This window comes from Peromyscus californicus, unplaced genomic scaffold, assembly GCF_007827085.1.
Source record: "Peromyscus californicus insignis strain IS unplaced genomic scaffold, ASM782708v3 Scaffold_4__1_contigs__length_199733344, whole genome shotgun sequence".
NCBI classification, from domain to species: Eukaryota; Metazoa; Chordata; class Mammalia; order Rodentia; family Cricetidae; genus Peromyscus; species Peromyscus californicus.
Genome location: NW_026294562.1, coordinates 16,494,324 through 16,507,245, shown reverse-complemented (window position 1 = coordinate 16,507,245; position 12,922 = coordinate 16,494,324). Strand labels below are relative to the sequence as shown.

Below are 12,922 nucleotides of genomic sequence, written 5' to 3'. Positions count from 1 at the left end.
AGGAGGGGTGCACTACACTTTACTAATATAATACCTCTTTCCTGGGGAAGGGGTGTTTCAGAATAGAAATTACCCAAACTGACTTACACAGCTTTAATGGCATATTAATAGAAATTTAATTTTATAATCAAAACAAAAAGACTACTCCAATTATGACATAAATATGTTTTAAAAACCAATCTTAAATGCACCATCTTTCTACTACAAGATGGCAGAACAGACTGTGAGGAGGAGAGGTTTGGTCTGAAGAGGGTTATCTGTCCAGGAGACGCTTTATCCCCAAAGCAATGCGCTTCAGTTTGCTGTGCGCAGCAGAGCACCTGTTGGGGGGAGAAAAGTAGAGCACCCGAAAGTCCATGAACAAATCCCAACAGCAAGAACACTTCTTTATTTTTATATCATCTTGTACTTATTAAGTAACCAAGGACCACCCTTTAAGCCCTTTACTGTCCACTTGCGTAATAAGCCATCGTTTTTGCTCATGGAGTTTCCACTGGCAGACAAGCATGCGCGCATTGTGCATTGCGGGCGCAGATTAAATGCTGTGCGACCTGCAAAGAAACAATGTGAAGTGTGTACCTAGAGCCGCTGCGCTTCGCAGGCGCGGGGGGATTGACAGCATCTCCTTCAGAAATTACTGTGAAAGAGGAGGAAAATTTGATTTAAAATCCAGCTATGTAACTAAATTGAATTTGGGACTAGAAAGCCTTCGGCAGACCAATCCTTCCAGCCATCTGATGCGCAACATAAGGTTTCTCATAAAACAAAGAAAAATGTCAATTCAGTTGTGAATTCATATTGATACCTGGAACTCTCCTGCTAGACCACCTCTAAAGGCCCAGGGTTCTTGGTCTCCAATTAAGAACTGTGCTGAAGAATGACTACGACACCCTGTTGAGATCAGATCCAAGCGGAAAACGTTACGAGAAAGGGGATTTCCTGGGGTCTCAAATGTCCAACAAACTAACACACACTGGAAATAACTCTCTAAAAGTACTAATCCAGGGTTTCAAGGCAAGGCTGTGATAATAATTATTTTTTAAATTTATAACGGCATTTCAATGCTTCGATATTCCTTCCTCTGATTAATAGAAATCACTATTATCAGTTCTAAGCTTTAATTACTGGAAGGAATAATTAGGTTATCCAAGTCAAGTTTCTATATTCCTCAAGCACAGCAATAATCAAACAGCTGCTTATCTATACGAAATTCTGTAACTATAAACAGAAATGAAATAGAGACATTTTATTATCACAGCCCATGAGGAACTGAATTAAACCTGTCTGAAGTCACATTTTACATTTTGGGAAGGGTACAGGAAAGGGAAGTTAATCTTGTCAGAAAACTTAAGGTCAGCAGAATACTGTTGCAAAAATCAAACAATGAAAAATGTGATTTTCATGGACAAGGACAATCTAAATTCAGACATAGCCAATTAGAATACCAGTCTGTCAAGATCTAAGAACAGGGAAGAGCCAATTACTTTTTCTAATTTGTCCTGAGCTAAAACACACTTTTCTTACAAGTGTGACAGACAGCAGAGGTTCTTCTACTCCTCTGCTATGATGTCTGCAGTGTGTGATGAACACACATACCAAGTAGCAGGCTTTGAGGCCCAGCTGTCCGTTTTCAAGGTCATTGCCAACCACTCATAAGCAATAAAGCTAACCATCAAGAGAATTAATAGCAAATGTTTGGGAACCAACTAGAAAAGGCCTGCCTGGTTTTCTGACAAGACACAGCAGCGCATATAGTTCTTTTCCACTGGAAGACAGCATTCTACCTCCTGTTCAAGTTAACAGTCTCATCAGTACAAGACACAGTGTGCTAGTCAGACAGTCCCAAAGCAAACCAAATTTCTGTTGACAATTCAGCCCATCAAGAGATCGAGTCTAGGTTTGTTATGTTTTAAGGGTAGGGTTATTTATTTATTAAAAAAAAAAGGAAAAACAAACACAAACCTATAAAATGTAGTATTTGTAAAATAAGTGTGAAATGGGTCAAAATTTAGACAAGAGCTTGCCCCATTCCGTGATTCACAGTGATTTACACTGTACAGGAAGAAAACAAACAAAAACAAAAACCAAAATACTATGCTTCTCAAACTTTAAGTTCAGCCAATTTCCCCTACCCTCCACTTTGAGACTCCAGCATAACTAGCACTTCCAACTATACAGTCAAAAGCTGCATGTACGAAGAGCTGTGCAAATGAAAACATGGTTAATGCCTCAGACGCTGCGCAAACGTGACTTCAGTTCATGTCTACTGCCCTAACTTCCTCTCCCTCAGCTACCTCACAGACAGTCTTTCAACTTAAACTATTAATCATGAGGCGCTGTGAACACCTGCCGCTGTCCATCCAATAGCAGTAGACACTTGTGCTGAGGGCTCTCCCATCTGTACACAATGAGGAAGAAGACAACAGAAGCGTTAGTGATCGAAAGTACTGCATGGCCACATTCTTTAAAGGACTGAATGCCAGCTGGGCTGGAGAAAGGAAGGAGATGAAGGATTCCAATCAGGAGCCCCTGAAACTGGTCATGAACATACTATACTCTCCCTGTCACGGGCATCTGCACAACTACACATGTGATGGCAGTTATTTAAAACTACCATGTTCTAGGTTTGAGGCTGCACCAATGGGAAAGTTATTCTCAGGCAAAGATAGCTTGAGAAGAGACAGAAACAATACTGGACATAATAAAATTTAACTTTCAGTAATTCTTGAATGGGGAGGAGGTGATACTGAAGATTAAACCTTCAAATATAATATTTTAAGTGATATATTCTCAAGCTCAATAATCTGGATTTCAGGTTCAAAATTCCTAGGGGCCTTTGAGACTTAAAATGCAAGTCCCTGTAAGGATTAAATAAGTCCCAGGCAAAATGCCTGGGAGGCAAGTGCTGTCATCCAACAGTCAGTACAGAGATTTCCCCAGGAGCCTAAAGAGGCGTCTCCTACCCAGACGGTAGAGCCTTCCGTTAAGGAATCCTAGGTAGAGCCTTCCTTTAGGGCTGCTATGCTAATACACAGAACACAAGGGAGTTCTCAGTTTCTAAATCAATAAGCAGAGATTCTTCCTTCTTTGTATGTAGGAGCCCAAAGGCATATAGGTGGAGAATTAGAAATCTGACTACTCAGGAGCTGACTGTGTTTCAGACCATCTACTTCACAACTAAGATCATGAAACCCCAGCGCAGTATTTACGACCACTATGAAAACTGACATGTCAGTTAGCTTTGCTGCCTGCTGTGCTGTGAGTCCATTGCACTGAAAACCTGGAAATGAAATGAGGTCCCTGGAGAAACCTGGCCATGCTGGTGCTTTTTCTTTTTCTTTTTTTTTTAAACCACCAAGTTTGGGAATTTCCAAAAAGAAAAAAAAAAAAAAAAAAAAAAAAGGAAGCACAGAAAAGTCCACTGGACGAAGCAGAGCTGATAGGGGACTGTAATCTGCATTCCATGCTAAAATCAATTACTTGGTAGAGGAGGGATAAAGAAACAGCCCCATGAAGTAATACCAAGTAGCACCAGAATAGCCTTCTACTAAAGCTCGCATGCGCACAGGGCTGGGAGGACAGCTTCCTCTGGCCAGGCCCCTGGGGTAATTGTTGTTCTAATAAACACAGCAAGCAGCAGGAAGCTTACAGAGTCACATCTCATAGAGTCTCATCTCCAAATCACGTCACCGGAGGACTCAGGGCTCCATCCAGGAAGCATTCAGTCAGAGCATGTTAAAGTCAGTACATTCTAACATATTTTCAAGGTATTTATGGAATTAGCCCAAGGGAGAAAAATTAACATGCTCAACAAAATTACTAAAACTTTCGAGTTTTTCAACTATGTTCATCTTTAAGAAAAATCTAGGCAAAGAAATGAGAACCATGGAAACTTGCCAATTCCCTGAATTGTTTTCTCCCTGTGGGATAATTTTTGAAGTACAATACACATGAATGAGGAGGTAAGATTATCGCTGCTGCACCCACCTAACCACTGTACAAAAGACTTCACCATAGACATTATACTCTTGATGTCCCACACATAGGAGTACATGTCATAAAGGATGGTCCTGTTGGCACAGTTGGAGAGCCGCGTGAACATCCCCATCACTAGTGCGCACATCTCTTCAAACTTGGCTGCCCGGGACCGCCATTCTTCAATCTATACAGGGTTAAAAAGAACAAGGATGCAACAATGTTAAGTTTAACAAAATAATCTACGAGTTACAAACTGAGCTGTTTATCAGGCACATGCAATTTATCTTAAACATTAGGGAATCACTGGTTTGAACTCTAGAGAGCAATTAGTTTATCTCCCCAAACCGACAGAAAATACCTACGATATTTTCCTCCATTTCTAACTGGCAAGCCAGACTAAGAAATCGAAGGTGCAGATGTAGCAAACTCCCCGTTTCCTTTAAAGAACACGTACTACACTAGGTCAACTTTGCACCTGTCCCCAGTAGATCCATGTGAGAGTCTCAGGAGTGGAGAGGTGGCTCAGCAGCTTACTGCACGTGTCACTCTCGCAGGGGACTCAACCTTGTTTCCAGCACCCACATGGTGGACTCACAAACACCCCTAACTCCAGCCCCAGGAGATGGGATGCCCTCTTCTGGCCTCAGGCACATAAACACATTCAAGTAAAACATTCATACATATGAAATAAAAATAATTTCCTCACAGTAATGTGGCTGAGGGGAGAAAAGGAAAAAAATCAAACTTGGTCACTTTTTTTGGGGGAAGGGGCGCACCAGGGTTTTTTGTTGCTGTTTTGTTTGAGGCAGGGTCTCATGACGTAGTGGAGAATGACCCTCAACTCTGTGGTGAGAACCACCACGCCAGGCATCCGTGGATGCTTCTTTGTTGTAGGTGAGGGGCTTCCACAATCCCAACACTTGGGGGAACTGAGGCAGGAAGCCTGCCTTGAGGGGGAGGCCAGATGGCACTCCATGGAGAATCTGTCTCCAACCCAGCACCCCACATCAGGCGGCTCACAACTGCTCTAACTCTAGTCCCAAGGGAACCAAAGGCCTCGGCTTCTGTGGGAACCTGTACTCATGTTCCTATATGTGGACACAGACACACACCTATACTCAGCTACAAATAAACCTTAAAGCTGGGCGGTGGTGCACACCTTTAATCCCAGCACTTGGGAGGCAGAGGCAGGTGGATCTCTTGTCAGTTTCAGGCCAGCATGGGAGGGAGGGAGGGAGGGAGGAAGGGAGAGAGAGAGAAAGAGAGAGAGAGAGAGAGAGATCGATCCAAGAAAGCCAGAGCTACACAGAGAAACCCTGTCTTCAAAAACCAACCAACCAAACAACTTTAGACTGTTTCTTTAGGCCTTGTAAACAAACCTCCGCACACCACCATATCAGGGTGAGAAGGAGCCAGCGAGGGCCACGGGGCACACTTACTTTTTCAGAGTCTTTGCCTTTGCAGTTGACACTGACCACACTACTGTTGGCACGGAGCCACTGAAATTCCCGTAGCATCTGTGCTCCTTTTGGTCCGTGCTCATAGGGAAGATAGAAGAGATCAGCAAGCAACTGCAGGTCCTCCAGAGTCACGGGCTCGGCGGTGTACAGAGGCTTCTCATTTGGACCTGGCACAAACTGCTCCTTGTTTGTCTGGTCATCAGTCTGCATGGGGGCAATGTCGCTAATGCAATCCTCCTGCATAGACATCTCTGGGGACTTGGATTCGGTCATGCTCTCTTTATCCGTGTCCATTGGTTTCAATTCCTCTGCCATTTTCGCCTCAACAATTTCAGTTAGTATTTGACTGTCACTCTTGTGCTCTGACTCTTCTTGCTTCTCTACCACCATATCCATGGGTTCTTCATCTGGCTGTTTCTTGTCTTCCTCCTTGGTCAGAGCTGAAGGCTCACCACTCAGAGCTGCTCCCTGGCTCATAATGGGCTCCTGGTAAACTGTCGTGACCACAGTCGTGGCATTTAAAGAGGGTGCTGCAACTAAAGGAGCCCCGTCCACTACATTTGCCTTAGCGCCACTGTGTGCCACCTGCCTGCCTACCAAGGGGAGAAGGGAAACAAAGGTAATCAGAACTAGAAACACAACAAACCAGACTCACTAGACCTTATGTACATGCCTGTATATGCATACAATAAACCAGTAAACTTAAAGACTCCTTGAAAACTGAGCATGACGGCACACCCTCCTGAATACTGTAGACAGGAGTGGGGAACACACCTTTAAGACCAGCACTTAGAAGGCAGAGACAGGATCTCCATGTTCATAGCCAGACTGATCTATAGTGAGTTTCCAGGAAAGCCAAGGCTACAAAGTGAGCCCTTATCACAAAACAAAACAAAAAGTGTATACTGCTCTCGCAGAGAACCAGAGTTCAATTCCCAGCACCCACATCAGGTAGCTGACAACTATCTATGACGGTAGCTCCAGGGGGATCCAATACCTACAGGGCACATATATGTATGTATGTATGTATGTATGTATGTATGTATGTATACCACATATATGCCCAACGCCCTCAGAGGCCAGAAGAGGGCATCAGTTCTCCTCAAACTGGAATTATAGATGACTGAGTTGACTTGTGTGTAGGGACCTAAATTGAGGACCTCTGCAAGAGCAGAAAGAATTCTTTCTTTCTTTTTTAGATTTATTTATTATGTATACAGTGTTCGGTCTGTGTGTATGCCTGCTGGCCAGAAGAGGGCACCAGATCTCATTACAGATGGTTGTGAGCCACCATGTGGTTGCTGGGAATTGAACTCAGGACCTTTGGAAGAGCAGCCAGTGCCCTTAACTACTGAGCCATCTCTCCAGCCTGTAGCATTCTTAACTCCTATGCCAAAGCTTACTCTTGCAGGCCAGACAGGACTATCTAGCAAAACCAAAACCCTGTCTCAAAAAAAGCAGGGACACTTGAGAGGTGATTTAGCAGTTAAGAACATTGGTTCTCTTCTAGAAAAGCCATGTTTAAATCCCAACAACCACAGGGAGGTTTACAACCATTTGTAACTCCAATTCCATAGCCTCCAACACCCCCTTCTGGCCTCCACTGGCACTGCACACACATGGTGCACAGGCACACATGCAAACCTAACACCCATACACATAAAATAACTTTTTAAGAAGCTGGGCATGGGCTAGGTGTGGTAGCGCACACCTTTAATCCCAGCTCTCAGAAGGCAAAGTCAGGCCGATCTCTGAGTTCGAGGGTAGGTAGCCTAGTTTACAGAGTAAGTTTCTGGACAGTCTCCAAAGCTACAAAGAGAAACCCTGACTCCAAAAACAAAAAATAATAGATAAATAAATATTTTAAAAAAGGCTGGGCACAGCAGCACATGCCTACAGCCCCAATACTTGGAAGGAGAAGTGGCAGGATCAGGAAGGAGCTCAATGACATCTCTGGCTAAACAGCAAGTTCTAAGGCAGCCTGGACTATATGCCAGCTTTTTAAAACCACCACCAACGAAACTCAACCTCCACCCCACCCCCAAACAGAGTTTCTCTGTGTAGTTTTGGTGCCTATCCTAGATCTCGCTCTGTAAACCAGGCTGGCCTCGAACTTACAGAGATCCGCCTGGCTCTGCCTCCCAGTGCTGGGATTAAAGGGGTGCGCCACCACCGCCCGGCTGAAACTCAATTACACTTTGCTTAGTGGATCTAAGTTAAGGAGCATGACTGTACTTTATGACTCAGCTCTGTAACCCAATCTCCTTATGAAAATGGCTAAGCCTGTGTGGTGGCAAAAATCTATATTTCAAGAATTCAGAAAGTAGAGGCAGGAGGATCAGAAGTTCAAGCTCATCTCTGGCTACATGTCAAATTAGAGGCCCATCTGGGCTACATTAAACCAAATCAAAAAGAAAAGTCCCAAGAGGGATGGCTGGCATATGCATGCACAGGCAAATGTGTACCACACAATCATTCCTACACAAAAATAAATAAATATAGTTCCTGAAATAAAACATAAAATAAAAATTGGTGAGCTATGACATCGTTAAATGAGACTTATTGTCTAGCATGCATGAGACTCGAGTTTCAACCCCCAGCAGCACCATCACCCCACCCACCCCAGCCCAACTCACTGCTGTACTGATGAGGTACACCGAACTCCTGCAACCATTCCGTTAAAGCTAGCTTTAAAGCCATCTGTGGACTATAGAGTATATCAGTTTCAATGTCTTCATCACTGCCTTCATTTTCTAACTTTATCTGTATCGATACAGTACTGTCTTCGCTGTCAGCTGAAGGTGAAAAGCACAAAAACAGTTTTGATTACAAAGATTTATAAATTTCACTTGTTGCAATACAAGCAAAGCAGTAAAAAACCAAAACAACATAAAACACAAATACAAGACTTGCTCAAGGTTCCAACTGAAGTAAGCATGTTAGAATCATTGGAAAAGCTGGTCATAAAAGTTCACTAAGTACCAATAATGAGACGGCAACGTTAATTAAAAGCTTTACACCATCCTTTGCATAAAGAAAACACACCTGAGTCTTCAGGTACTTACAGCTTCATTATTAATAATCCATTAAAGTATAAGAAGAGAAACTTAAGTCTTGCTTTTGAGCATAAAGTCTTTTCTTATTTCCCTGCACAGCTGAGTTTGGCTAATTTAACATCTGTCTTAAAAGATGTGGAGTTAAATGCCATACATGCAGAAGGGATGGAGATAATACTCCTAATTGTGTCTTTTACTGGGGTCAAGGAGACAGCAATAACCAAGCCATAAAAGAACTCATTAATTGAATCAAAAATTGGAAGAGGGGAGCAGGCAGTGCTGGCACACCTTTAACCCCAACACTTGGGAGACAGAGGAAGGCAGGTGAATCTCTGTGAGTTTGAGGCCAGCCTGGTCTAAAGAGCAAGTTCCAGGATAGCCAGGGCTCCACAGAGAAACCCTGTCTCGAAAAACAAAACAAAATTTTCAAGAGGGGTACAGAATGAGAATAGACAACATACCACACATCCTTGGCATACTATGGAGATCAGAGGAAACTGTGGAGTCAATTCTTCCCTTCCATTATATGGATAACAGATACTCAACCTCGGGTTGCTAGACTTGCACAGCTAGCACCTTTAATTCACTAAGCCATCTTGCATGCTCTAACTTCAAAATTTTTATGACCAATATTTTCCGAGTCCATGACCCTTTATGTGCAGCAACTCTATTTGATTCAGCTCAAATACCTGTCAAACTGCTTATCAACACTTCAGGTTATCATTCTTTCCACTGGTACCACTCTGTAGATAAACATTATCTTACTAGAAACACTAAATCCTGCATGTCTTCTCCAACCTACATGTTTTTCAAAAATAGGTACATTTTATTCCTTCCATTCTCACTCTCAATACCAGGAAGATGCATCTGCCACACAATATAATTAAATGCATATCAATAAAACCCAACATTCTCACTTAAAACTCTATTAGGGAGCTGGAGAGATGGCTCAAAGGTTAAGAACACTGGTTGTTCTTCCAGAGGTCCTGAGTTCAATTCCCAGCAACCACATGGTGGCTCACAGCCGTCTGTAATGAGATCTGGCGCCCTCTTCTGACCCACAGGCATACATGTAGGCAGAACACTGTATACACAATAAAATAAATCTTTAAAAAAAAAAAAAACTCTATTAGAGCCGGGCGGTGGTGGCGCACGCCTTTAATCCCAGCACTCAGGAGGCAGAGGCAGGCAGATCTCTGAGTTCGAGGCCAGCGTGGGCTACAAAGTGAGTTCTAGGAAAGGCACAAAACTACACAGAGAAACCCTGTCTCGAGAGAAAAAAAAAACTCTATTAGGGACTTTGAGGGGAAAAAGAAGACTTGTCTAAGGCCACTCAGGGCTTTTATTATATATTTATGACTCACTAAGAGAAATGAAAATACATTTTAATAAAAGCTTTAACTGTGATAATAAAGGAAAACATACTTACCAATAGCTCCAGTTGAATATACCTCTCCCCTAAAAGTCCATCATCAAATACAGGATACTTACTCATCACTACATCCTTTCTAACTCCATTCATGTTTGATTTGTACCAAGTGGCAAGGGTGTGGATAGCAACATAGTTAGCTTCAAATTCACAATTGGGATTAGTCAGCACTCCCTTTAAGCGTGGGATGAGTTCTGTGGATCTTCCTTTGTAGGGACCCAGAAACAGCCTCTTCTGATCATAATCATTAGCGTGGATATTATCCCAGATCACAGGAGCTCTCTTGATGATCTTAGAAACTTCTTCAATAGACTCCACTGGAATTTCTTTTGAAACAACTTTGGGACCTAGAAATAATTTGTTAAAGAATTTCCTTATTTGGAGAACTTTCTATGTGGTTCTTTAAAATCTACTGTAGCAAGGCTAGAGAGATGGATCAGTGGCTAAGAGCATTTGTTCTCTTGCAGAGGACCTGGGTTGGGTTTCCAGAACCCACATGGTGATTCACAAGCATCCTGAACTCCAGTTCCAGAATCAGATGATCCCTTCATGGGCACCAGGCATGCACTAGGTGCACATACACACATGCAGGCAAAGTATACATAAAAAAATACAATAAATCTAAAAGGCAAGTTTGACAACCTGAGTTCAATCCCACGACCTATAGGGTAGGAGAGAACCAAATCCTACACGTTGTCCCCTGACCTCTACATGCACACACACACATATAAACAATAAATGTAATAAAAAAAATGTAAAGAGATAAAGTAAGGGCTGGGAAGGCCAGTGACATGGCTCAGTGTATAAAAATGCTTCACTGCCAAGCCTGGTGACCTGAATTTAATTGCCAGAACCCTCATGGTAAATGGCTTCAGCTCCCTAAACTGTCCTCTGACCTACATACATATGCTACGGGGGATGGGGGGGCACACACATACAGTCTCTCATAAATCAGTCTAATTTTATAGAAAATAAGGGTGGGGGTGACTCAGCTGATGAAAGCACTGCCCCAAACTTGATGACCTAAGTTTGATTCCCCAGGACCCACCCACATGGTGGAAGGGGAGCAATAGCATCAGAGTCTATTTTCTGACTTCCACACACGTGCTGTGACACATGCAATTACACACAAATACCACGTACACAAGACAATAAACATGCTTAAAAATTTTAAAACACATAAGCAGCTTTTACATGTTCTCCTTGTGTACACAGTACCCTGTAAATTTCTCTCTCCACCCATCTTCATCCCCCCGCTTTTTGCAGCGATAGGAATTAAACCAGGGTTTCACGGTTAGCAGGCTGATGAGATAGACACACTACTGAGCTACATCCCAGCTTGTCTCCTTTCTCTTCATTCACTCATGCATTTATAAGGTTGGCTTCAATCTCATAATTCTTCTACTTTGGTCTCCCAAGTGCTGAGACAACCAGTATGTACCAATCTCACCCAGTTGCTCAATTTTTTTTTTTAATTTTCCTGTTCTTTTTTTTTTTTTGTTTTTGAGACAGAGTTTATGTAGTCCTGGAACTATGTAGACCAGAATGGCCTTGAACTCAGAGATGCACCTGCCTATACCTCCCAAGTACTGCAATTAAAGGTGCACAGCTCCCATTTTCTTTTCTAAACTAGCATAGCAACACATCCTTTTACTCATTTTATAATAAGTTTCCCAGGAGTCTAGGGATCTAGCTAAATTGGCAAGAGTTGTTGTTAGTCGTTTGGCCCTCAGCACCACACAAACTGGGTATACTGGATACAGCTCTATTTCCAGCACTCAGGAGGTAGAAAAAGGAGGATCATTAAAGTCAAGGTCATCCTTGACTACACAGCAAATTTCAAGCCTGGAATACAGGAGACCCTGCCTCAAAAGACATAACTATTCACCTAATAAGAACAATCAGTTGTTCTTTAAGTCCTATAATAAAAGTTATACAATTCTTGAAGACTTACCTGTCCAAAGTACCTCAATTCCAGGCAAAAGTTTTTCACCCACAGTCCTTAAGTAAGGAGACTGAGAAACATTTGGATAACAGAAAGTGCCACAATATTCTGAATGCAGAGGGGGAGAAAATTAAGTCAGGATTGAAACTGAGAAAAATGCTTAAAAGTTCTATATTATCTTTATTCAAACGGTAAAAGGCTCATTACCACACATAAAAGGAGTAAACTTAAGCAGATGTTACAAATAATAGTTCATACAATCAGATATTCAAAATGAGTGTTGGGCCTGCTTGTTATCTTAACTCCAGAGCCCATGGCAGAAGTTCACAGAAGGCCACTCTAGGCTAGACATACTGACGTCACAGACCAGCCTTCATTATATGGAGATTCAGTCTCTTTTTGTTTTCTTGGGGAACAGGGTCTTTAAGTAGGCTATGCTAGCCTCAACCTGGCAATGGTTCTGCTTGACCCTGCTTCCCTAGCACTTGGATTACTGATACTCATCTTAATTTTTTTTTAAAAAACAAAACAAAAAAAACCTCATGCTGTGGGATGTTCTGTATGGCAAATGTGTTGCTAATTAGTCAATAAATAAACACTGATTGGCCATTTGCGAGGCAGGAAGTGTAGGCGGGACAAGGAGGAGAATAAAGCTGGGAAGTGGAAGGCTGAGTGAGAGAGACACTGCCAGCCGCCAAGATGAGAAACAGCAGGTGAAGATGCCGGTAAGCCATGAGCCATGTGGCAAGGTATAGATTAATGGAAATGGATTAATTTAAGCTGTAAGAACAGTTAGCAAGAAGCCTGCCACGGCCATACAGTTTGTAACCAATATAAGTCTCTGTGTTTACTTGGTCGGGTTTGAGCGGCTGTGGAACTGGCAGGTGAGAGAGATTTGTCCTGACTGTGGGCCAGGCAGGAAAACTCAAGCTACAACCTCAAGGTCGCCGGGCGGTGGTGGCGCACGCCTTTAATCCCAGCACTTGGGAGGCAGAGGCAGGCGGATCTCTGTGAGTTCGAGGCCAGCCTGGGCTACCAAGTGAGTTCCAGGGAA

The 12,922-nt window shown here is 42.8% G+C and overlaps 1 protein-coding gene across 1 annotated transcript in view; it reads right to left on the bottom strand.

The window, feature by feature from the left end:
* Oga (O-GlcNAcase) overlaps positions 1 to 12,922 on the bottom strand; it is a 36,850-nt gene that overhangs the window by 10,862 nt on the left and 13,066 nt on the right. The window contains exons 6-11 of the mRNA XM_052760094.1: positions 11,878 to 11,976; positions 9,986 to 10,270; positions 8,075 to 8,233; positions 5,418 to 6,031; positions 3,988 to 4,162; positions 806 to 891 (exon numbers count right to left, since the gene is read on the bottom strand). Coding sequence (XP_052616054.1) covers positions 806 to 891; positions 3,988 to 4,162; positions 5,418 to 6,031; positions 8,075 to 8,233; positions 9,986 to 10,270; positions 11,878 to 11,976 — 1,418 coding nt within the window. The remainder of the gene's footprint in view (positions 1 to 805; positions 892 to 3,987; positions 4,163 to 5,417; positions 6,032 to 8,074; positions 8,234 to 9,985; positions 10,271 to 11,877; positions 11,977 to 12,922) is intronic.